The sequence below is a fragment of the Jaculus jaculus genome, chromosome 5 (assembly GCF_020740685.1).
Source record: "Jaculus jaculus isolate mJacJac1 chromosome 5, mJacJac1.mat.Y.cur, whole genome shotgun sequence".
In the NCBI taxonomy this organism is placed as follows: domain Eukaryota; kingdom Metazoa; phylum Chordata; class Mammalia; order Rodentia; family Dipodidae; genus Jaculus; species Jaculus jaculus.
The window spans coordinates 53,958,616-53,983,556 of NC_059106.1; the positions used below are offsets into that span (position 1 = coordinate 53,958,616).

The following is a 24,941-nucleotide window of genomic DNA, read 5'->3' on the forward strand; positions in this document are numbered from 1 at the left end:
AGCATCTACCACTATGGCAGTGTCTGAAAGATGTAAATGTCAAAATGAAATTACTCCTTTTTTTTTTTTTTTTTTTAAGGTTAGGTCTCACTGTAGCCCAGGCTGACCTGGAATTAGTCTCAAGGTAGCCTCGAACTCACAGTGATTCTCCTACTTCTGCCTCCCAAGTGCTGGGATTAAAGGCATGTGCCACCATTGCCCGGCTTTAACAATCATTGGAAAGTGAGCTTTAGAAAAGTAGAAACATGCAAGGTTTACAGAGAAAAAAAAAATCCTACTTCTCTTACTTGAGAGAGTCCAGGGGACGATGCATGTCCCGGGGGCGTTGCCGAAAGATTTGGATGCCCCTTGTTTATCTCATGTGCTGAGTAAGGGGAAGGGGTTTGGGGTCCCGGCTGTCTTGCTACTTGTGTTACCTGTGAAGAAATCAAAGAATATTAATAATCCAGCCTATAAATACAGCTAAACAGATTAAATCATTTCATAAAACTGGATTATGTGCCTCAAAAGTTATGATATAACAAATACTTTACTAAATAAAGGCTTAACTTTTCAAAAATGAAAAAATAATCCAGACATGGTGGCATACACCTTTAATCCCAATACACAAACAAAAATAAAAATATAAGAAAATGTTTAAAATGCTATTTTAGATTATGCTCAATTATTATCAAACACAAACATATTCACGTGCATCTTTAAAAGATCCTCCCATCATTCCTTCCTTCCCTTCTTCCCTCTCTCTCTCTTTTTTTTTTTTATTTTCAAGATAGGGTCTCACTCTAGCCCACACTAACCTGGAGCTCACTATGTAGTCTCAAGGTGGCCTCAAACTTATGGCAATTCTATTACCTCTGCCTCCAGAGTGCTGGGATTAAAGGTGTGCACCAGGAGGCCTGGCTTCATTTACATTTTTAATATAATGCAATTGTCATGAACTTTTACAATAGAAAAAAAGGTCAGTTTTAATGTAAAATAATCTTATTTTCTCTATCACTTTTTTTGGGGGGGGGCAAGCTGAGTGAGGATATGCTGCAGCACCACAGAGACTTTTCAACCATGAGGGAGTCAAGGCCCATGTGTATGAACATTTGGTCTCCAGCTGGTGGCGCAGTCTCAAGATGTTGCAGAATCTTTGGGACATAGGTCATAGATTCCTCATACCGGGCCATTACAAGGGGACCTTGAGAGTTTTGGAGTGAGCTTTGGTTATAAGAGCTAAGCCCAGCATCAAGCCCAACCTCTGTGTTTCCCAATCAAACAGAAATGGCCCGTTTCATTTATGTGGGGGCATGCTTGTGAGTATGTGGGCACAGGTGCACATGACACAAGAACATGTGGTCAGAGGCAATATGTGTGGGTCAACTTTCCACCCCCCTGTGAATCAGGGTTTCTGTTTTGCATTCTTGCTCTTTTCTTTTTTGATCTTTCTTGTGTTCACCATGACCTTTTAGGACATTCTCCTGTTTTTTCCTGCTATATGCCACAGCTTCTAGCTTATGTAGGGTTTGTGGATCAAACTTGACTACTCCAGCTTGAGGCAGAGAGGAGAGGTCTAAATGGCTGATAACTGATAACTATTTACAACCCCTAACAAGTGTTCCATTACAGAATATATATTATTTGGTTTTTTAAGGTAGAGTCTCACTCTAGCTCAGGATGACCTGCAATTTACTATGTAGTCTCAGAATGGCCTTGATCCTCCTACCTCTGCCTTTCAAATGGAGGGATTAAAGGTGTGCAACACCATGCCCAGCTGAGAATGTCATTCTTAAGGAAAATTTCAAACAACTCTTGGAGTGCTATGTGTGTATTTTATGCAGGTTTATAAATTATGCCAAAGAAACCATTATTTCTTATGATATACATGTTGTTTGTGCAGTCGCCTGATGATAGAAATGTAATGGCAGTCACTCTAAGAAACAATTTTGTATTAACATGTGGGCTTAAACATAAGATTCCCTAAAAATCAGCTATCTATTACTAGGTATTCACCTTAAAGAAACTAATGAAAATATGTACCAGGGCACATGTTCAGAAACAGTCATGATTATATTGTTTGTACTAACTGAAACCTGGAAACCACTGTTTTTTGCTTACTAAAATGGATTAACAATGAAATCTTTTCCTCTACGGAAATGGACTAAACAGCAACATAACTTAGATGACTCTCCAAAATGATACTCTGTGTAAAAGAAAGTCAAGAATCCAAACAGGATAACATCATTTATTTTAAAAGTGCCAAAATGGGGGCTGGAGAGATGGCTCAATAATTAAGGTGCTTGCCCATGAAGCCTAACAACCCAGGTTCAATTGCCCAATACCCACATAAAGCCAGATGCACACTGGCAAATGCATCTAGAGTTTGTTTGCAACAGCTAGAGAAACTCTTTTCACTCTCTACTTTCTCTATCATTCTCTGCTTGCAAATAGAAGAGTGAAAGTATTTTTTAAAGGCTCCAAAATGGGCAAGACTTGACTAAAAACACCTAAAGAAGTACATGAAGTAGTCAACACTATAAGTAAAGCAGAGTTTTTATTGTTGCTGAGGCAGAAAGTATTAGGGAAGGAGGTACCTGGTAACAGAGGAGGATACCTAGTGGCTCATTTGTTGAACTGCAAGGTTGTACACAGGTTTTGTTTTAAATGTGTTAAAAGTTCTCTATGGTGGATTGAATGTGAAGTGCCCCTTACAGGCTCATAAGCCTCACACACATTGTCCAGTTTTTTTTTTAATTTTTGTTTTGTTTATTACTTTTTATTTATTTATCTATTTATTTGAGAGTGACAGACAATGAAAGAGGCAGATAGAGAGACAGAGAGAAAAAGAGAGAGAGCGCATGGGTGTACCAGGGCCTCCAGCCACTGTAAACAAACTCCAGACACATGCACCCCCTTGTGCATCTGGCAAATGTGGGTCCTGGGGCATCGAGCCTCGAACCAGGGTCCTTGGGCTTCACAGGCAAGCGCTTAACCACTAAGCCATCACTCCAGCCCAACTGCCCAGTTTTTAAAATAATATTTTATTTCTATCCTTATTTATTTAGTTGAGAGAGAAGAGAGAAAGCAGCAGAGAAAGAAAGACATGGGTCCTGGAGAATCTAACCTGGGTCCTCTGGCTTTGCAGGCAAATGGCTATATTCAGCAAACTGTTCCTCACTCTCCAGATCCCATGTAAGCCAGACGCACAAAGGTGATGCAAGTGCAAGGTCACACATGTGCACTAGATGGCACAAGCAGCTGGAGTTCGATTGCAGTGGCTAAAGCCCTGGCATACCAATTCTCTCACTTTCTATTTAAAAAAAAAAAAAAAAGAGTCAGGCATGGTGGCACATGCCTCTAATCCTAGAACTTGGGAGGCAGAGGTAGGAGGACTGCCATGAGTTCAAGGCCTCCTTGAGACTACACAGTGAATTCCATGTTAGCCTGGACTAGAGTGAGACTCTACCTCGGGGAAAAAAAAAGAAAAAGAGAAAATGGTAAACCAGGCATGGTGGTACATGCCTTTAATCCTAGCACTTGGGAGGCAGAGGTAAGAATATCACCGAGTTCAAAGCCAGCCTGGGACTACATAGTGCATTCTAGGTTAGCCTGGGCTAGAGGAAGATCCTACCTTAAAAAAAAAGGATAATATAACAGTATAGAGATAGAGAGAGAGCTCAGCAGTTAAAGACACTTGCTTGCAAAGCCTGGTAGTTCAATTCCTTCATAGCCAGGTAAAGCCAGATGCATAAAATGGTACACGCTTCTGAAGTTTGTTTACAACTATAAGAGGCACCAGTGTACCCATTCTTGTGTTCTCTTTCCCACTCCTTCCTTCTCCCTCTCTGCTTGCCAGTACATAAGAATACTTTATTTTTTTGTTCATTTTCATTTATTTATTTGAGAGTGACAGACACAGAAAGGCAGAGAGAGAGAGAATGAGCACGCCAAGGCCTCTAGCCACTGCAAACGAACTCCAGATGCGTGTGCCCCCTTGTGCATCTGGCTTACATGGGTCCTGGGGAATCAAGCCTCAAACCAGGGTCCTTAGGCTTCACAAGCAGGCGCTTAACCACTAAGCTATCTCTCCAGCCCCATAAAAATACTTTTTAAAAAATAGAATTGGTAGCACTGGAGAGATGACTAAGCAGTTAAGGTGCTTACTTGGAAAGACTGAGGGCCCAGATTCAATTCCCTAATACCCACATAAAGTCAAATGCACAAAGTAGCATATGCACCTGGAGTTCATTTGCAGTTGCTAGAGGCCCTTGCATGCATATTCATTTGCTCTCTCTATCCGTATCTCTCTCCTTGCAAATAAGTAATTTTTTTTGAAAAATACAACAATAGAAAAGCAAAGTAATGAAATCCTTACTAAAATACAACCACCACAATCCCATCAAATAAACTAATTTTTTCTTTCTTTTTTTTTAGCAATTAATATAAAGGTAAAAGAGGTACGTGGCTTGTGACTATGAAGCCATCCCTTACTTTTTTTTCATCCCAAGATAATATTTACTTAGTGACATCATCTAAATACATGAAAAACCTAAGATGGCCAGGCACGGTGTCACATGTCTTTAATCCTAACACTCAAGAGGCTGAAGTAGGATTGCTGTGAGTTTGAGGCCAGCCTGAGAGTACATAGTAAATTCCAGGTCAGCCTGGAGTAGAGTGAGAACCTACCTCAAAAAACAGGGGCTGCCAGACATGATGGCACACACCTTTAATCCCAGCACTCGGGAGGCAGAGGTAGGAGGATCACCATGAGTTCGAGGCCACCCTGAGACTACACAGTGAATTCCAGGTCAGCCTAAGCTAGAGTGAAACCATACCTTAAAAAAAAATAAAAATGGGCTGGAAAGATGGCTTAGCAGTTAAGGTGCTTGTCTGCATAGCCAAAGGACCCAGGTTTGATACCCCAGGACCCAAGTAAACATGCACAAGGTGGCACCTATGTCTGGACTTCATTTGCAGTGTCTGGAGGCCCTGGCATACCCATTCCCCCCTCCCCAGTCTCTTCTTCCCTCTCTCAAATAAACAAATAAATAAAAATATTTTTAAAGGGGGAAGGGCTAGAGGGATGGCTTGGCAGTTAAGGCACTTGCCTGCAAAGCCAGAGTACCCAGGTTTGATTCCCCAGGACCAACATAAGCACAAGGTGGCATATGCATCTGGAGTTTGTTTGTGCACTGCACCCATTATGTTTCTGTGTGTGTGTGTGTGTGTGTGTGTGCGCGCGCGCGCGCACGCGCATCTCTGTCTCAAAGAAATAAAAATTTGTTAAAAAAAAAAAAAACAAAAAAAACCTGAAAGTGGTAACACATACCTATAAACCCCATACTGGAGATGTAAAGACAAGAGGATCAGGGATGCTAAGGGAAGTTGAAAGCCAGTCTGGACTACAAGAAATGTGGCATCCCAAACACAAATGGGCTCAGTGGTTAAGGCACTTGCCTGTAAAACCTAATGACCCAGGTTCTATTCTCAAGCACCTACATAAAGCCAGATGCACAAAGTGGTGTAAGCATCTGGAGTTCGTTTGCTGTGGCTGGAGACCCTGGCACACCTACTCTCTGTCTTTCTCTGCTTGCAAAGAAAATAAATATAAACAAACAAACAAACAAAACCATTCCAACAGCTGCAGCACCCGGGCAGAGGTGAGTTCAATTAGAGGTCACCAGGAAAGAAGCTAAACTTTGTGCACTTAACACTACACACATGTCCTCAAGCAGCAGAATGGTTTGTTTTGTTTTTTAATACTCTAACATTCCTTGGTTACTTTTCATTGCCAGACACCTTCCATTTCCCGCAGAGTACATGCACTTTCATTGATTTAATCCTACCAATATGCACAAGCCTAGTATGTCACCACAGATGTTCAATAATACCTGGTGAATCAAGTTTTGAATTAATGTGTTGTGTTAATTGTTACATAAAGCAATTACAGCTAGGCTTTTCTGAATTGTGGTACTATTTTATTTTTATAAATTTTTTAGTTAACATTGTTTTAGATAGACAGAAACTATGCTCTCCTGATGTCACAACAGAATGCAAAGGATAGGACAGAAACACAGCTTATCATAACAGAAAGTAAGTCAACAAGGCTCCTACCTTCACCCTCCAGCACTTCCGGAGCATCCATACCAAGTCAGGCCCAGTATCAGACCTGGAGCTGCAAATATGAAGTAGTCTTTACCCTTAAGGAATTCTCACTAGAAGGGAAGTCTTCTTTCCCATTATACTATCATATCTAGGGTTCTATTCTTCTATGAAGCACCTAGCATTTCAAATTTGTTCTTTGGAATTTGTTAGAGAAGTTTCTATACTGGCTTATCAAATTTTATAAAAGATGGCACCTGACTGTAATCTCAGCACAAGGGACGAAGAAACTAAGGGTGGTAAGTTCAAGGCCATCCTGAACTTCCCAGTGAAACCTTGACTACCTAAGAAAACACTTGTGTATCCCTGCAGTCCTGACAGCAGAAATGGGGCTCATTGAGTACTTAGAAGTATGCTTGCAGTCAAATGGCTGTGCAGACACTGAAGTATAAACAGTACACCAGTAATGAAAACTTTGACCTAGGATAGCTGTTTTGAAGGCAAAGACAATGAATGGCAAGGATAATCAATCCTTTTTTTCTTTTTTTTAAAATTTTTTTTGTTCATTTTTATTTATTTATTTGAGAGTGAGAGAGAGAGAGAGAGAGAGAGAGAGAGAGAGAGAGAGAGAGAGAGAAAATGGGCACGCCAGGGCCTCCAGCCACTGCAAACGAACTCCAGATGCGTGCGCCCCCTTGTGCATCTGGCTAACGTGGGTCCTGGGGAATAGAGCCTCGAACCAGGGTCCTCAGGCTTCACAGGCAAGTGCTTAACCGCTAAGCCATCTCTCCAGCCCTCAATCCTTTTTTTCTTTTGATGACAGCTTCCATTAATTGTAAACAGGCCATAATTCCCTCCAAACCCCTACTTTCCCTCTCCATCATATCCCTCCCCCTCTCTGTCTCTTTGGTTCAAGTTAGGGTCTCGCACTGGCCCAAGCTGACCTGGAAAATTCACTAAGTAATCTCAGGTTGGCCTCAAAATCATGGTGCTCCTCCTGCCTCATCCTCCCAAGTACTGGGATTAAGGGTGTACCACAAACCTGGCTTTTTTTATTTTGATGTCATCATCTTTTCCTCCTATTATGAAGGTCAAGATTATCAATCTTACTAAGCCTGATCAACCAAGACTACACATCAATACCAGTAACACTGTAAGAATGACCTATTAAAGTCTCATTATTTTTCAGGGATTAAATGAAAACCATTTGCTGTCTCCATGGTCCTTAACACATCAAAGATGATGTCTGGCTTTGGTTTATTGGGTCAGGGTCCTCACTAAATAGGCAGATTGGCCCAAAACTCACTATGTAGCCCAGACTAGCTTCAAACTCAAACCTTTAACCACTGAGCAGTATCTTTCCAGCCCAGAACAATCTCTGTAAATAGCAAACTTCTTTTTATTACATGCCTATTGTGGATGGGCATGTTCAGCACTGTACATAGAAGATCAAGTTTTATACAGAAATATACTTCAGATTTAAGGAGAAGGCCAGGCTTGGTGGTGCATGCCTATAACCTTAGCACTTGGGAGGCAGAGGCAGAATAACTGATGCAAGTTCAAGACCAGCAGAGTCTACAGAGTAAATCCTGGCCAGACAGTGCTATATATTGAGAGACTACTTTTATGCAATCAAATCTGCTATGATGCAGTTATTATGACTTTGGGCCACTACCAGCATCCCAATGGGAAGCTATGTAACTCTGTTGTAATTCACTCCTACTAATAATCTTGGGCCTCAAAATTCAATAAAGAATTTTTTTTTTTTTTTTGATTTTTCAAGGTAGGATTTCACTCTAGTCCAGGCTGACCTGGAATTCACTATATAGTCTCAGGGTGACCTTGAACTCACAGAGATCCTCCTACCTTTGCCTCCCTAATGCTGGTATTAAAGGCATATGTCACCACATCCAGCTCAATAAAAAATATTTCGAGTGCTGGAGAGATGGCTTAGCGGTTAAAGCACATACCTGCAAAGCCTAAGGACCCAGTTTGATTATCCAGGTCCCATGTCAGTCAGATGCACAAGGTGATACATGCATCTGGAATTCATTTGCAGTTGTTAGAGGCCCTGGCACATCCTCTCTCTCCCTCCCTCTGTCTCTAATAAATAAAAATTTTTAAAGGGAGTATCTTACTACTCTTAAGTCCTATATCTTTGTCAAGTACATAGCTTCTCCTACTCATCCTTGGAAACTCGAGCCAAATCTCCTCTCAACACTGTGCTCATGGCTGGGTTTTACATGCTGTTCCACAGTAGAAAGAACTCCAAGTCATTCATTCTCCACCTGTCTCCATCTTGCTGAACAAACCCCAGATTGCTTGTGCTTTCCTTCCAGGTGACAAATGCTAAAGGCAGGGAACCTTGCACCCTAGAGACCTTCCTGTGCAAGGCCCTGCAAGGGGGTGGGTTTGGGAAGTGTAGGAAGAAAGCACATGAACGTTAGTTCATTGACACTGTGGGCCTGGGCTAAGATCAGAAAAGTTTGCTTTTGCCTAGTGGGACTAGTTGGTTTAGGTTTTTCTGTCCTAAAGGGCCAAATCATTTGTATCCTTAAATCCTTTTAGCCACTTTCCAAATTTTGTGAGCACATTTCCTGTTTCTAACCAAAGCCTATAAACAAGAGACATCTCTCTAGACTACTTTTTCTTCTACAGAGCCTGCCCCACACATAACAAGAGAAAAGAATCCTGCCTCCAGTCCCTATCCTAGTCAACTTTTTGTTGTTGTTGTCAGTTACTGTTTTTTATGATAGGTCACTGCATCTACTAGAACTAACTGCATATGTACTCCTTGGGTAGATTTTCATGACTATTCTTTCAGAAACCTTCTCACCCAACCCACCTATTACAGTCTAATAATCTACCAGTCACACATTTTGAAAGTATACCTCTTTCCTTGTTTGTTTGTTTTTTTCTCCTCTAAATATTTTCATCAAGGGGGGAAAAACCCTCTGGATTTTCAAAGTCTCTTCATTTAAACAGGTCTGAAATAATAATTTCTAGTCAATTTTCCTGAAATTCCTTTAAAGTTTTTATTTACTTATTCAATTGAGAAAGAGAAAGAGAGAAAATGGGCACACTAGGGCCTATAGCCACCACAATGAACAAACTCTAGATGCATGCATCACTTGTGCATATGGCTTTACATGGATACTGGGGAATAGAACCCAGGTCCTCAGGCTTTATAGGCAAGTGCCTCAAATTCTGGGCAATCTGTCCAGCCCCTGAATATTTCTAAAACCTTACTAAGCCAGGCACGGTGGCATACACCTTTAATCCCAGCACTCGGGACACAGAGGTAAGAGGATCACATGAGTTCAAAGCCACTCTGAGACTACAAAGTGAATTCCAGGTCATTATGGGCTAGAGTAGTAAGACTATACAAAAAAAAAAAAAAAAAACCAGAACAGAACAAAAATTACTACACAGCACTCAGAAGGCTGAAGTAGGAGGATCTCCTTGAGTTCAAGGCCAGACTAAGGGACACAGAGTGAATTTCTGGTCAGCCTGGGCTAGAGTGGGACCCTACTTCAAAAAGACCAGAACATGGGCAGGATAGAGGGCTTAATGGTTAAGCCACTTGCCTGTAAAACTTAAGGACACGTGTTCGATTCCCTAGTACCTACAGAAGCCAGATGTACAAGGTGACCCATGCATCTGGAATTCATTTGCAGTGGCTGAAGGCCCTGGTGTGCCCATTCTCTCTATCTGCCTCTTTCTCTCATTCTTTCTCTTTCTCAAACAAATAAATAAAATATAGATTAAAAAAAAAAAAAAGAGCAGAGAACTGGAGGGATGGCTCAGTGGTTAAGGAGAGGGCTGCAAAGCCAAAGGACCCAGGTTCAATTCTCCAGGACCCACGTAACCCAGATGCACAAAGTAACACATGCATCTGGAGTGAGTCTGCAGCAGCTGAAGGCCCTGTGCCCATTCTCTATCTGCTTTTCCCTTTCTCTCTCTCTCTCTCAAATAAACAAATAAAATTAAAATAAGACTAAAAGAAAATCAAAAAGAGGGCTGGAGAGATGGCTTAGTGGTTAAGCGCTTGCCTGTGAAGCCTAAGGACCCCATTTAGAGGCTCGATTCCCCAGGACCCACATTAGCCAGATGCACAAGGGGGCACACGCGTCTGGAGTTTTGCAGTGGCTGGAGGCCCTGGTGCACCCATTCTCTCTCTCTCTGTCTGTTGCTATCAAATAAATACATAAAAATAAACAACAAAAAATTTAAAAAAAAAAAGAAAATCAAAAGGAAAGGGACAGCATTCCTAAAAAACATGATACCGATCGCCCTCTGGCCTGCACACAAATGCTCACATATGAGGACATGAACCTGCAGGCAGACACACACACATTACAAAGAAGCAAATGAAATTAAATACACTGCAAACATTCTATACTCTGTGCTTAGGAAACACCACAGAAACAATATACTGCCACCATCATTCCCTCTCCCAAGTGTTGGAGATCCACCCAGAGCCCAGTACCTAGGCAGTGTTTGACCTTTGAGCTAGAATCAGACCTTACCTCGGAAAAAAAAAAAGTGACCTAAGGGCTGGAGAAATGGCTTAGTGGTTGAAGTACTTGCCTGTGAAGCCTAAGGACCCAGGTTATACTCACCAGAATCCATGTAAGCCAAATGCACATAAAGGCACATCCATCTGGAGTTCATTTGCAATGGCTAAAGGCCCTGGAGCACCCATTCTCTCTCCATGTCTCTCTCTCTCATAAGTAAATAAATGAAGATGCGAACTCTCTAATACTACCAACTTCATAACAATTATACATCGATTCCTTAAGATAATGGTTTTTGTTTCTTTTTATCTTAACATAATTACAACTACATTTGCCACACAATTAGTTATGCTAATCTAATTTCCTATGATTTATTTTACCTGAGACTGATCTATGATAGTTGTATTGCTTAGAACAATAATTCACATAATTTACAAAATAGCTCTTGAGAGAACAAAATATTCCCCACTTTTAAAAAGCATGCTATTGGGCTGAAGAGATGGCTTAGCGGTTAAGCACTTGCCTGTGAAGCCTAAGGACTCCAGTTCGAGGCTCTATTCCCCAGGACCCACGTTAGCCAGATGCACAAGGGGGCGCACAAATCTGGAGTTCATTTGCAGTGGCTAGAGGCCCTGGCACGCCCATTCTCTCCCTCCCCCCCCCCCCGCCTCTTTCTATGTCTGTTGCTCTCAACTATAAATAAATAAACCAAAGAAAGCATGTTATCAAAGTTCTCTACCATTAAAGGACTTATTATTTCAACTCATCTGAAAAGTCCAAAAGCCATTTGCAACTGGCATTTAACATCAGAAGACTTCTTTATATCTTCAAGTTAATCCTCCTTTTGAAAAATCAAGTAAATACTTATGAAATAAATAATGCTTTAATTAGGTATCAGATTTAACATTTAATGAGAAATCCACATTAAATATTAACAAAGAATCCAAACTTTCATAAATGTCATTCATTAGCAGATACTAAAGATAAGCAGAAAGACAGATCCAGATTTGTTTTTAGTTTTTTGAGGTAAGGTCTCACTCTGGCCCAGGCTGACCTAGAATTCACTATGGAGTCTCAGGATGGCCTCAAACTCACAGTGATCCTCCTACCCCTGGCTCCCAAGTGCTAGGATTAAAGGTATGCGCCCCCACACCCGGCTCAGATCCAGATTTTTAAAAATATTTTAAGAATAAATAAATAAATAAATAAATAAAAATATTTTATTCATTTATTTATTCGACAGAGGAGAGAGGAGGAAGCAGATACAAAGTGAGAATGAGCACACCAGGGCCTCTAGCCACTGCAAACAAACTCCAGATGCATGTGATACCGTGTCAGATACTTGTGTCAGTACTGAGGAATCAAACCTGGGTCCTTAACCACAAAGCCATCTCTTAGGCTCAAATCCAGATTGTTCTTGTTTTGTTTTGTTTTATTTTTTGAGGTAGGGTTTTACTCTAGCTCAGGCTGATCTGGAATTCATTATGTAGTATCAGGGTGGCTTTAAACTCATGGTGATCCTCCTACCACTGCCTCCTGAGTGTTTGGGATCAAAGGTGTATGCTACCACACCCAGCTCCAAATCCAGATTTTTAATAATCAGAATATCACTCCACATATAAAAGCACTTGAGAAGTGACAAAGGAATGCTCAGCAATGAAACATCTCTATCACACACCCTCCAAGGCTCAGGGTCCATTGCTGGAGAGGTGGCGGAAAGAATGTACGAGCAAAAGGAAGGGTACCACTCCTTACAATGCAATTGTCCAGAAAGAAATTGGCCTTGATATCCATGATCTCACAGTGCCTAACAAGATCCTCATAAAAGGAGAAAAAGACATCAAAATTAAAAAAAAGACTAAAGGAAAGGGGGAGGGGATATGATGGAGAGCAGAGTTGTAAAGGGGAAATGGGGGAGGGAAGGGAAATATCATGGTTTATTGTCTGTAAGTATAGAAGTTGTCACTAAAAAATTTAAAAAGCACTTTTTTTGTTGTTTGGTTTTTGTTTGTTTGTTTGTTTGTTTTTCAAGGAAGGGTCAAACTCTAGCTCAGGCTGACCTGGAATTCACTATATAGTCTTAGGCTGGCTTTGAACTCATGATGATCCTCCCACCTCTGCCTCCCAAGTGCTAGATTAAAGGCATGTGCTACCAAACCTGGCTCTAAAAGCACCTTTTTAAAAAATTTATTTATGGGGGCTGGAGAGATGGCTTAGCAATTAAGCACTTGCCTATGAAGCCTAAGGACACCGGTTCGAGGCTCGATTCCCCAGGACCCATGTTAGCTTGATGCACAAGGGGACACACACATCTGGAGTTCACCTGCAGTGGCTAGAGGCCCTGGCGTGCCTATTCATTCTCTCTCTCTCTCTCCGCCTCTTTCTGCCTGTTGCTCTCAAATAAATAAACAAAATAAAGAAAAGACATTTAAAAAAATTTATTTATGGGCTGGATGTGGTGGTATACGCCTTTAATTCCAGCACTTGGGAGGCAGATGTAGGAGGATCACCATGAGTTCAAGACCACCCTGAGACAACATTGTGAATAGCCAGGTCAGCCTAGGTTAGAGTGAGACCCTACCTCAAAAAAACAAAAAAATATATAAGCACATGAGCAAAAAACCAAAAAAAATATAAGCATATATATAAGCAAGCACATGAGCAAGGTAGGGCCTCCCACCACTGCAAACAAACTCCAGATGCATGCACTACTTTGTACATGTCGCTATACATGAGTACTGGGAAAATCAAAGCCAACGGGATTTGCAAGCAAGTCCCTTTAGCTGCTATCTTTCCAGCCCCAATAAGCACATTTTTTTAAAGTGCATACAGTTAAAGAAAAAAGTGCATACAGTATGATTCCAATTTGTGTGTGTGCATGTGCGTGTGTGTGTGTATGTGTGCATGTGTGTATGTGTTTGAGGTGGAGTCTCACTCTAGCCCAGGCTAAACTGGAACTCACTCTGTAGTCCCAGGTTGGCCTCAAGCTCACAGCAATCCTCCTACCTCTGCCTCCTGAGTGCTAGGATTAAAGGTGTGCACCACCATACCAGGCAATTCCAATTTTTTTAAGTATAAATGAGGCAGGAGTGGTGGTGCATGCCTTTAATCCCAGCACTCTGGAGGGGAGGCAGAGGTAGGAGGATTACTGTGAGTTCGAGGCCACCCTGAGCCCACATAGTAAATTCCATATCAGCCTGAGTTAGAGCAAAAACCTACCAAAAACAAAACAAGTACAAACCAATCCAAAATGAAAAAAATGCTTTAATGTTGGAAAGGACAAAATACCTATAAAAGGGCCCAAGGCACCAGGTATGCTGGCTCATATGTGGAAACTCAGAACTGGGGGCTGAAACAGGAAGAGTGCCATGAGTTTGAGCCAGTCAGGGCTCCATAGAGAAGTTTCAAGGCAACCTGTGCTAGAGTGTGAACTTCTCCCTAAAAAAAAAAGGAAGAAGGGAGGGAGAAAGATAGGAAAGAAAAAAGGGAGAGAAAAATAAAAGAACAAAAAATAGAAAGGTTTCCCAATAAGCTGAGTGTACTGGGCCGAGCCTGAGCCCTAGCAGCTCTAACATACCAGGCTCAGCATCCAATCCTCAGTAAGCCAAATTAATAGTGAAAATCAGACAAAGAAGGTTTATATAATGTGGCTATACTGAGAAGAAAGACAAAGATAACCACTAACACATACTTAAGGCCATCATTTTGGTTTAAGTAGAGGGCCAGAGGTACACACTGTATGCAATGTCAGTCAAGGAGTTCCAGTAATTCCTACACAGTGGTCTGACAAGCCAGCACTGCATAAAACCTCTACAAAGAGAAGTTTTCCCTTTAGCTAACAATAAGTTTTAATTTTTTCTTTCTCATAGAATGAAATTCCTGAGGCAATTCTAATTTCTTGTGGGTCCTTATTTCAATAGAGAAGGGCACAAGTGTCTCTCTCTCTCTCTCTCTGGAGCGTCTTCCTTCCTGCCAGTAGTAGATACCTATAATCCCATCACTGAGGAGGATGAAGTGAAAGGGTTGCAGATTCCAGGCTATACCTGGCTACTTAGTGAGACCCTGTCTCAAAAAAACAAAAATGGGGATGGAGAGATAAGATGGCTTAGTGGTTAAGGTACTTGCCTGCAAAGCCTAAAGACCCATGTTCAACTCTCCAGCTCCCACATAAACCAAACACATGAAGGTAGCACATGCCTACTAGGTGGCACAAGCATCAAGTTCGAGTGCAGTGGCTGAGGCCCTGGAGCACCAAAACAGGTACCCTGCCACATATCAAATGTAATGCCTCCATAAAACTACATAAGTACAAATAAAGCATTACTTCAACTGGTATGTTTATTGGATTGAAAAATTCTGTGTTAGGAGTATAGCACAGTACAGATTTATATATGAATGGACACGAGTGCCTAACAAGTACTGACTGACCAAGGCTGTGTTCTCTGTAGAAAGATCTCCACGGGGGACTGGGGATATAGCTCAGCAGTTATGGCATTTGCCTGTGAAGCCTAAGGACCTGGGTTCAATTCCCCAGGGCCCATGTAAAGCAGATGCACAAGGGAGCACATGTGTCTGGAGTTCGTATGCAGTGGCTAGAGGCCCTGGCATGCCCATTCTCTCTGTCTGTCTCTTTCTCTCTCATAAATAAATAAATAAATAAATAAATATATTTGGGGCTGGAGAGATGGCTTAGCGGTTAAGCGCTTGCCTGTGAAGCCTAAGGACCCCGGTTGAAGGCTCGGTTCCCCAGGTCCCACGTTAGCCAGATGCACAAGGGGGCGCACGCGTCTGAGAGTTCGTTTGCAGAGGCTGGAAGCCCTGGCGCACCCATTCTCTCTCTCTCCCTCTATCTGTCTTTCTCTCTGTGTCTGTCGCTCTCAAATAAATAAATAAAAATTAAAAAAAAAAAAAAAAGAAAGAAAGGTCTCCACGGCCATGCTGATGCACTCAGTGCTCATCAGACTCTGTAAAGACCTAAGAACAGGAGTTTCTAAACAGCTATATGAAGAGCCAAGAATTTATTATGTATAAATGATCAACTGGCTAATAGGATCAAAACTTTTACACACAGGCTGCAGAGATGGCACAAGAGTAAAAAGCGCTTGGTGCCCAAGAAGGCCTGAGACAGCCCAAGTTCCATCCACCAGCACCCATCTGTAACCCTATGGTAGAGACTAAAGAACTGCTGGATCTTGCTAACTTTAAAAAAAAAAAAAAAAAAAAAACAAGCCAGGCATAGTGGTGCACGTCTTTAATCCCAGCACTTGGGAGACAAAGGTAGAATCACCATGAGCTCAAGGCCACCCTGAGACTACATAGTAAATTCCAGGTCAGCCTGGCCTACAGTGAAACCCTACCTCAAAAAACAAGGGCTGGAGAAATGGCTTAGCAGCTAAGGTGTTTGCTGCAAATCCAAAGGACTCAGGTTTAATTCCCCAGGACCCATGTTAGCCAGATGAACAAAGGGGGCGCATGAGTCTGTAGTTCATTTGCAGTGGCTTGAGGCCCTGGTGTGCCCATTCTCTCTCTCTCTCTCTGATTGCAAATAAATTAATAAAATTTTAAAAAACTAAAGTAAATAAATAAAGTTAAAAAAACGAAAAACAAAATAAAAAAGCACTTCTAGATTAAGAGAGACTTTGTCTCAAGGAAACAGGCAGGTGAGAGGAGGAAGACACCTGATGTTCCTCTCTCACCTATGAATGCATGCACAAAGAGTGAAGGAAGGCATTTGCATACACTACACACACCACACACCCACACAAACCTTGCACAGCTCTAAAGAGTAATTTGCTAACTAAGCAGTAATTTAAATAATTGATACAAAGGAAATTTTCATAAGTCATTAATAAGACAACCCTTCCAATGGCTCAGAATACAGACTTTTGATCCTGTTGTTTTCTTTTTATTTACTTATTTTATAATGTATTTATTTGAAAGAGACAAGGGCAGAGAGAGGGAGAAAGAAGGAGAGAGACAGAATGGGTGCGCCAGGGCATCCAGCCACTGCAAACGAACTCCAGAAGCATGCACCATCTTCTGCATCTGGCTTATGTAGGTGCTGGGGAATCAAACCTAGGTCCTTTGGCTTTGAAGGCAAGTGCTTTAACCACTATGCCATCTCTCCAGCCTTCCTTTTGTTTCTGTTTGTTTCTTGAGGCAATGTCTCATATAACTCAAGCTACGCTTAACTAACTAGGTAGCCAAAGATGACTGACCATGAACTCCTGATCCTCCTGCCTCTACCTGCCAGTGCTAGGTTTATAACCCAGCATGAGCCACCACATGCAGTGGTGGTTTTTATAATAATGTCAGTTATTTTCCATTAACTTATTTATTCATTTATTTATTTATAAGTAGAGAAAGTGAGTGAAAATGGATGGACAAACCAGGACCTCTAGCCACTGTAAATGAACTCCAGATGAATGTGCCACTTTGTACATATGCCCTTACATGGGTACTAAGGAACTGAACCTGGGTTGTTAGGCTTTGCAGGCAAGTGCCCTAGCCACTGAGCCATCTCACCAGCACTCATTTCATTATCAATATTATCTGGAATATTAAAAATACTAGCTTAGCAGGCTCAAAGTCCTGTCACTGCAAGGATTAACTGCCTTTGACTGCTGCCCTAGGACACTTTGTGAGTGGGGTCATGTCCGTGTGTGATGGTAAGACACCTGTAACCAGGAATCAGATTTGAATTTTGTTCTATAGGTATAAATAAATAAATAAAATAGGCCTGATGTGGTGGTGCACACCTTTAATCCCAGCACTCAGAAGGTAAAGGTAGGAGGACTGCTGTGAGTTTGACATCAGTCTGAGACTACACAGTATATTCCACTGGGCTAGTAAAACTCTACCTTGAGAAACAAACAAACAAAAAAAAAAAGCATTATTATGTGAGTCAGGTATGATGCCACATGCCTGTAATGCCAGCACTCAGAGGTAAAGGTAGAAGGATCACTGTGACTTCGCACCAGCCTAGCTTACAGAGTAAGTTCCAGGTCTGCCTGGGCTATAGTGAAACCCTGCTTTAACAGAAAGAGAAGAAAAGGGAAAAGCAGCATTATGACATTTAAAAAGAACTGGCTAGGAGTGTTACTGCCTTTCAAGGAATTTCCCCTACTCAATGAAAAGTGACATATGGGCACCATATGCTGGAACCACAGGAGGTGAACTGAAGGCTAGCCTTTATATTTTGTGACACAGAAATAATGCTAATGGGGCTGGAGAGATGATTCAGCAGTTAAGGCTCTTGCTTGCAAAACTTAAGGACCTAGGTTTGAGTCCCCAGGACCCATTTAAGCCAGATGCATAAGGTGGCACATGTATCTGGAGTTCATATACACTGGCTGAAGACCCTGGCATGCCCGTTCTTTATTGGCTTCTTTTTCATTCTCAAATAAGTATGATGCTAATGAATCAAGAAACGAGAGAAGTGAGTTCTGCACAGGACACTGTGACTGACACAGACTATGAAGACACCAAAGGGAGGCCCATGCATGACCCTGTGGCTGACATGGTACTACAGGACTAAAGCACACAGACATTATTTCCTAGGAATGTGTACCACGCTATAAAAGAAGGTGGAAAGAAAAAAGTTACCAAGAAAAAAATTATTAAATATGTGAGCTGTGTAGTAGTCCAAGGGGTTTGCTTACAGAGCCTACTGGCCCAGGTTCAATTCCCCAGTACCCACATAAAGACAAACATAAAATGTGGAATATGAAGCTGGCATTTATTTGTATTGACAAGAGACCCTGGGACAATTATATACACACAGGAAAAAAAATTTTTTTTTTTTTTTGAGGTAGGGTTTCACTGTAGTCCAGGCTGACCTGGAATTCACTATGTAGTTTCAGGGTGACCTCAAACTCGATCCTCCTACTTCTGCTCCCAACTGCTAGAATTAAAGGCATACGCCACCACACCTGGCTCACAAAATAATTTATTTTATTTTATTTTTATTTATTTGACAGAGGGAGAGGGAGAGAATGGGAGCATCCATCCACTGAAAACAAACTCAAGACGCATGCGGCCCCTGTGCGTCTGGCTAACATGGGTCCTGAGGAATCGAACCTGGATCCTTTGGCTTTGTAAGCACATACCTTAACCGTTAAGCCATCTGCCCAGCTCTTCTCCAGTTATATATTTTTTTCCAGTTAAAAAAAAAATTTGTGGGCTGGAGGGGTGGCTTAGTGGTTAAGGTGCTTGCTTACAAAGCCAAAGGACCCAGGTTTGATTCCCCAGGACCCATGTAAGTCAGACACACAAGGTGGCGCATGCATCTGGAGTCAGTCTGCAGTGGCTAGATGCCCTGGCATGCCCATTCTCTCTCTGCCTCCTTCTCTCTCTCAAATAAATAAATGAAAATAAAATATAAGAAGAGACTAAAACTACTGAGGAAGCTACTTGGGAGGTAGAGACCTAAGGATCATTTAAACCCTACAACCAAGTTGGGCAACACAGCAAACCCACATCTTAAAAATAAAAATTAGGGCTGGAGAGATAGCTTAGCAGTTAAGCGCTTGCCTGTGAAGCCTAAGTACCCTGGTACGAGGCTCGATTCCCCAGGACCCACATTAGCCAGATGCACAAGGGGGCGCATGCGTCTGGAGTTCGTTTGCAGTGGCTGAAGGCCCTGGTGCGTCTATTCTCCCCCCCCCCCCCTCTCTCTCTCTCGCTGTGGCTCTTAAATAAATAAAAATAAACAAAATTTTTTTTAAAAAATTAAAAATTAAAATTAAATAAATAAAAGACAAAAGGAAACAGGAGGGCTCCTAGGCATATATCCTAAGGACTCATCTCATTTCCTTAGAAGTACATGCTCAACCATGTTTATTGCTGCTCAATTTATAATAGCTGGGAAATGGAACCAGCCTAGATGTCCCTCAACAGATGAGTGGATAATGAAGATGTGGCACATTTATACAATGGAGTTCTACTCAGCGGTAAAGAAAAATGAAGTTATGAAATTTGCAGAAAAATGGATGGATCTGGAAAGGATTATACTAAGTGAGGTAACCCAGGCCCAGAAAGCCAAGCGTCGCATGTTCTCTCTCATATGTGGGTCCTAGCTACAGATGGCGGGGCTTCTGCGTGAGAATGAAAATACTTAGTAGCAGAGGCCAGAAGTTAAAAAGGAGACATAAAGGGAAGAGAAAGGAAGGGAGGAGGGTACTTAATAGGTTGATATTGTATATATGTAAGTACAATGATTGTGATGGGGAGGTAATATGATGGAGAATGGAATTTCAAAGGGGAAAGTGGGGAGAGGGGAGGGAGGGAATTACCATGGGATTTTTTTTTTATAATCATGGAAAATGCTAATAAAAATTAAATTAAAAAATAAAAAAAAAAAGAAATGGCTCAACAGTTAAGGCCCTGGCTTGCAATGCTTAACAACCAGGGTTCAAATTTCCTAGTACCCACAGATAGCCAGACACAAAGTGGTGTGTGCAACTGGAGTTTGTGTTAGGTCAGCACAAAATGGAGTCAAAGAGGACAGCAGGAGGGCAATAGAGACACAAGAAAGTGGGTCATCCACATTCCTCAAGGAACCACCCAGCCATCATCCCTTCCTTCCCCAACAATGCCCCAGGTCTAGGTTTCCTGCCTCCGTATTTGTGAAGACAGCAGGTTACTAGTCTGGTGTCATACTGGCTATCTTAGATCTCCACTAAAAAAAAAAAAAAAAAAAAAACTTTCTTTTACTTCCTCCTTCCTTCCCCCAACTGAACAGCTCTATATAGCCCACTATCTGTAATTCCAAACTGACTGCTCCCCCTCTTGAGAGTCAGTCCTGGCAGCTAGCATTTTCCACGAATAAAAGTTTCCATCATTGCCTCAGAGTGGTCTCCGTGGTCTTGGTCACTCCTGAACCTTACAGTTTGTTTGCAGTGGCCTGGAGTACCCATTCCCTCTCTCCTTGCAAATAAATAAATAAATTCAAATTTAAAAATAGTAATAATGTTTGAAGTTTGGCATGGTGGCACATCAGAGGCCAGCCTGGGACTAGAGAAAAGAGTTCTAGGTCAACCTGTGCTAGAGTGAGACCCTACCTGGGGGGAAAAAGTGTTTGCAGAGTTGACTTTTCTCAATAAAACCCTTGAACCTGATTCAGTCATCTGCACAGTGAATGAGACAGAACCATCCTCTCTCATCTGTTCAAGCTGAGATCCAAGACACAGAGCGGGGTTCCTCTTTCTCTGACAGCCCACACTGAAGACTTCAGCATATCTACTGACTATACATTCAAACACACAGCATATGCGGCTACTGCACCACTGTCTTCTGTTGTTGTTGTTTTGGTTTTGTTTTTTTGTTGTTGTTGTTGTTTTGTTTTTCCAGGTAGGGTCTCACTCTAGCTCAGGCTGACCTGGAATTTACTACATAATCTCAGGGTGGCCTCGAACTCACTGCAATCTCCCTCCTCTGCCTCCCGAGTGCTGGGATTAAAGGCGTGCGCCACCACGCCCGCCTTACTGCACCACTTTCAAGCAAACCAGTCATCTTGAGCCTGTGCCACTAACAGTAGCATCTTAACAGTCCTTTGCCTCTGGTCTACCAAACCCTGTCATCACAGTGTACTATCCACATTGTAGCTACAGAAACTAGTTATTAATTTATTTACTTATTTATTGTGTTTTAATTATTTTTTTTTTGGAGGCAATATCTCACTATAAACGAGGGTATAAAGCTCAGTGGTGGAACTGACTACAATCTGTAAACACCCACCACCAAAAAAAGTATTCACACTCAAGCTAGGAGTTACAACTGTACTATCATCACTTTATTTTTTTTAATTTTTTTTATTTATTTATTTTTTTTTTGAGAGACAGACAGAGAGGAGGAGGGATGGAGCGAGAGAATGGGTACGCCAAGGACTCCAGCCACTGTAAACGAACTCCAGACATGTGCGCCCCCTTGTGCATCTGGCTAACGTGGGTCCTGGGGAACCGAGCCTCGAACCAGGGTCCTTAGGCTTCACAGGCAAGCGCTTAACTGCTAAGCCATCACTCCGGCCCTATTATCATTACTTTAGATGCCAGCTATTTATTGGCTTGCTTCCCTCACTTGATTCTTAAGTTTTTTCAAAGCACACGAATAAACAATATGTAGAATTCACACATTAACAGACAGGTTTGAATCCTGCAAGTTCCTTAAATTCCCACAGGTCCACATCAAGACACACCTCCTTTATTACCTTCATTCTCTTTAAAAATTTCCTTTCACTTACACATTCAAATTAGTCATTTAAAACATGATTTAAATTTCCCCAATGTTCACTCTGGCAATATCTCTGAATATTTTAGTTGCAATTAGGGAAAAGGAAAACTATTCAACAGAAATTAAAATCATTGTATACCTCCAGATATGATATGGTTATTACATTCATGATCTCATAGCAGCTGTCATTACATGCACAATATTGGGCCCATCAACATTCCATCATAGACGGGAGAAAGGCCCCCCAAAAAACAGAACATAAAAATTGAAGAAGGAACTAGTTGGGAAAAAAAAAAGAGGTTAAGTAGGAGAAAATATAACCAGAGGGAATTATGATCAAAATGTATCATACACATATATAAAAAGTATCAATAAAAAAGTTTTAAAAAGGAAAAGAAAGTTTAAAAAGGGGGCCAGAGAGATGGCTCAGTGGTTAAGCACATGCCTGTGAAGCCAAAGGATCTCGGTTCGAGGCTCTATTCCCCAGGACCCATGTAAGCCAGATACACAAGGGTGTCTGGAGTTTGTTTGCAGTGGCTGGAGGACCTGATGCACCCATTCTCTCTCTGCCTCTTTCTCTGTCTGTCACTCTCAAATAAATAAAAATAAACAAGTTTTTTTTGTTGTTTTTTTTAATTAATTATTTATTTATTTGAGAGCGACAGACATAGAGAGAAAGACAGATAGAGGGAGAGAGAGAGAATGGGCGCGCCAGGGCTTCCAGCCTCTGCAAACGAACTCCAGATGCGTGCGCCCCCTTGTGCATCTGGCTAACGTGGGACCTGGGGAACCGAGCCTCGAACCGGAGTCCTTAGGCTTCACAGGCAAGCGCTTAACCGCTAAGCCATCTCTCCAGCCCTAAACAAGTTTTTTTAAAGGACTGGAAAAATGGTTTAAGACATTTCTGTAAAGCATAATGACCCAGGTTTGATTCCCTAGCACCCAAGTAAACCAGATACAAAAGGTGGCACATGTGTCTAGAGCTTGTTTGCAGTAGCTAGAGGCTCTGGCCCACACATATTTTCTCTCACCCTCCCTTCCTGTCAAAAAAATAAATATTCTTTTTTTTAAGTCCAAAAAGCCAGGTGTGGGGCCTGGAAAGATAGCTTACTGATTAAGATATTGGCCTAGAAAGCCAAAGGATCCTGGCTCAATTCTCTAGGACCCACATAAGCCAGATGCACAAGGGGGCACATGCACCTGGAGTTCGTTTGCAGTGGCTAGAGGCCCTGGCGTCTCTTTGTCTTTAACTGCCTCTTTCTCACTCTCTCAAGTAAATAAATAAAGCCAAGCGTGGTGGCTCATGCCATTAATCCCAGCACTTTGGAAACTGAGGGAGGAGGATCGCTGAGAGTTCAAGGCCAGCCTGAGACTACATAGTGAATTCCAGGCCAGCTTGGGCTACAGCTAGACCCTACCTAGAAAAAAAAATACAAAAAGGTTGAAAAAAAAATTTAACTCAATGTACAAAAAGAATCATAAGCCAGGGCTTGGCTCCATGGTAGAGTGCTTACGTATCTGGTATGCAGGAGGGCCTGGGTTGAATTCCCATCACTGCCAAAAAAAATCTTTAATACTTTATTTAATATTTTATTTTATTTGCAACAGAGCAAGAGAGAGAAGAGAGACAGTGCGAAAGAGAATGAATGCACCAGAGCCTCTCAACACTGCAAATGAACTCAAGACACATACGCCATTTTGTGCATCTAGCTTTTATGTGGGTACTGAGGAATTAAACCTAGGTCATTGGGTTTTTCAGGCAAGCACCTTAACCAGAGAGCTACCTCTCTACCCCTCAAAAACTCTTAATGAGATCACAGTTGACTATGCATGGAAAGAGGGGATCTATCACCAACCACCCCGTTTTAGATTTAAAAGAAAAAAATGTACTTACCAGATTACATCATATCTCTCTAATTCTATTGAGACCTTCTGCCTCAACTTGATGTTAATCAAGCAAACACTGCCAGTAACACCATGTGCTGACATGCAGAGGCAGGTGGCCAAGAGGCAAACACCCTGGAGATGCTTACCGTGCTGTAGACCGCGGAGACCGGGGAAGGGAAAAGGCGATCCTCCAGAGGCTGCTGCACAGGTCCTCTAGGAATTCTAGAGGGTGAGTTAAGGATGAGGAACTCAACATGGAACTGCTTAGCAGGAACACAAAATTAGGGCCACAAAACTCTACCAATGACCTAAGTATTTTTACCCAATTCATGGAGTTATACACATATTCCTTTGAAGAAACTGGAAAGTAAAGTATTTCAAATTCCCAAATGTGATTAGCTCCATTTCTCCAAAATTATCTCCCATGATAAACATCCCACAGAAACTCAAAACAAGCACAATTACACAAGCCCTCACATTTTAGGCCCATGATGAGCATCTACAAAGATACAACTGTGAAGTAAAAACAAAATATTGCTGAGCATGGTGGTACACACCTTTAATCCCAGCATTCAGGAGGAAGAGATAGGAGGATCAATGAGAAAGTTCAAGGCCACCCTGAGACCACACAGTGAATTCCAGGTCAGCCTGGGCTGGACCCTACCTTGAAGAACAAAAACAAAATTGTATGTGTGTGTATGTTCATGATGGGAACATGGCTCAGCAGTTAAAGGAACTTGTTTGTAAAGCCTGTCAGCCCAGAGTTCAATTCCCCAGTCCCCATGTACAGCCAGATACACAAAGTGGCACATGGATCTGGAGTTCATAAGATCAATTCATTAGATGGGAATGGTATCACATGCCTACAATCCCACAACTCCAGAGGCTGAGAGGGAAGAAGATCACCTTAAATTGGAGGCTAGCCTGACCTACATACTGAGATCCAGACCAGGCTGAAATAAACAAGTAAGACCCTGTGTCAAAAAATAAATAAATAAAAATCATTAAGTAGAAATTGCTGACCAGGAGGAAAAAAACTTTATTTTATTCCCTGTTTTTGTTACCTATTTTTTCTTTTCAGAGAGAGGTCTCACTCTAACCCAGGCTGGCCTGGAATTAACTATGTAGTCTCAGGGTGGCCTCGAACTCACGACAATCCTCCTACCTCTGCCTATTTGTTTTATTTAGCTATTAATTATCCTGTTACAAAACTAGGTGGAAGGA

At 41.8% G+C, this 24,941-nt stretch overlaps 1 protein-coding gene across 29 annotated transcripts in view; it reads right to left on the reverse strand.

Moving 5' to 3' along the window:
* Eif4g3 (eukaryotic translation initiation factor 4 gamma 3) overlaps positions 1-24,941 on the reverse strand; it is a 312,912-nt gene that overhangs the window by 229,060 nt on the left and 58,911 nt on the right. For 23 of the 29 annotated variants that reach the window (XM_045149111.1, XM_045149105.1, XM_045149126.1 and 20 more), the window contains exons 2-4: positions 23,864-23,939; positions 6,097-6,157; positions 288-416 (exon numbers count right to left, since the gene is read on the reverse strand). In XM_045149111.1, coding sequence (XP_045005046.1) covers positions 288-416; positions 6,097-6,123 — 156 coding nt within the window. In that variant the 5' untranslated portion in view covers positions 6,124-6,157; positions 23,864-23,939. The remainder of the gene's footprint in view (positions 1-287; positions 417-6,096; positions 6,158-23,863; positions 23,940-24,941) is intronic. The other 6 variants (XM_045149125.1, XM_045149123.1, XM_045149122.1 and 3 more) reach the window with 2 other exon arrangements.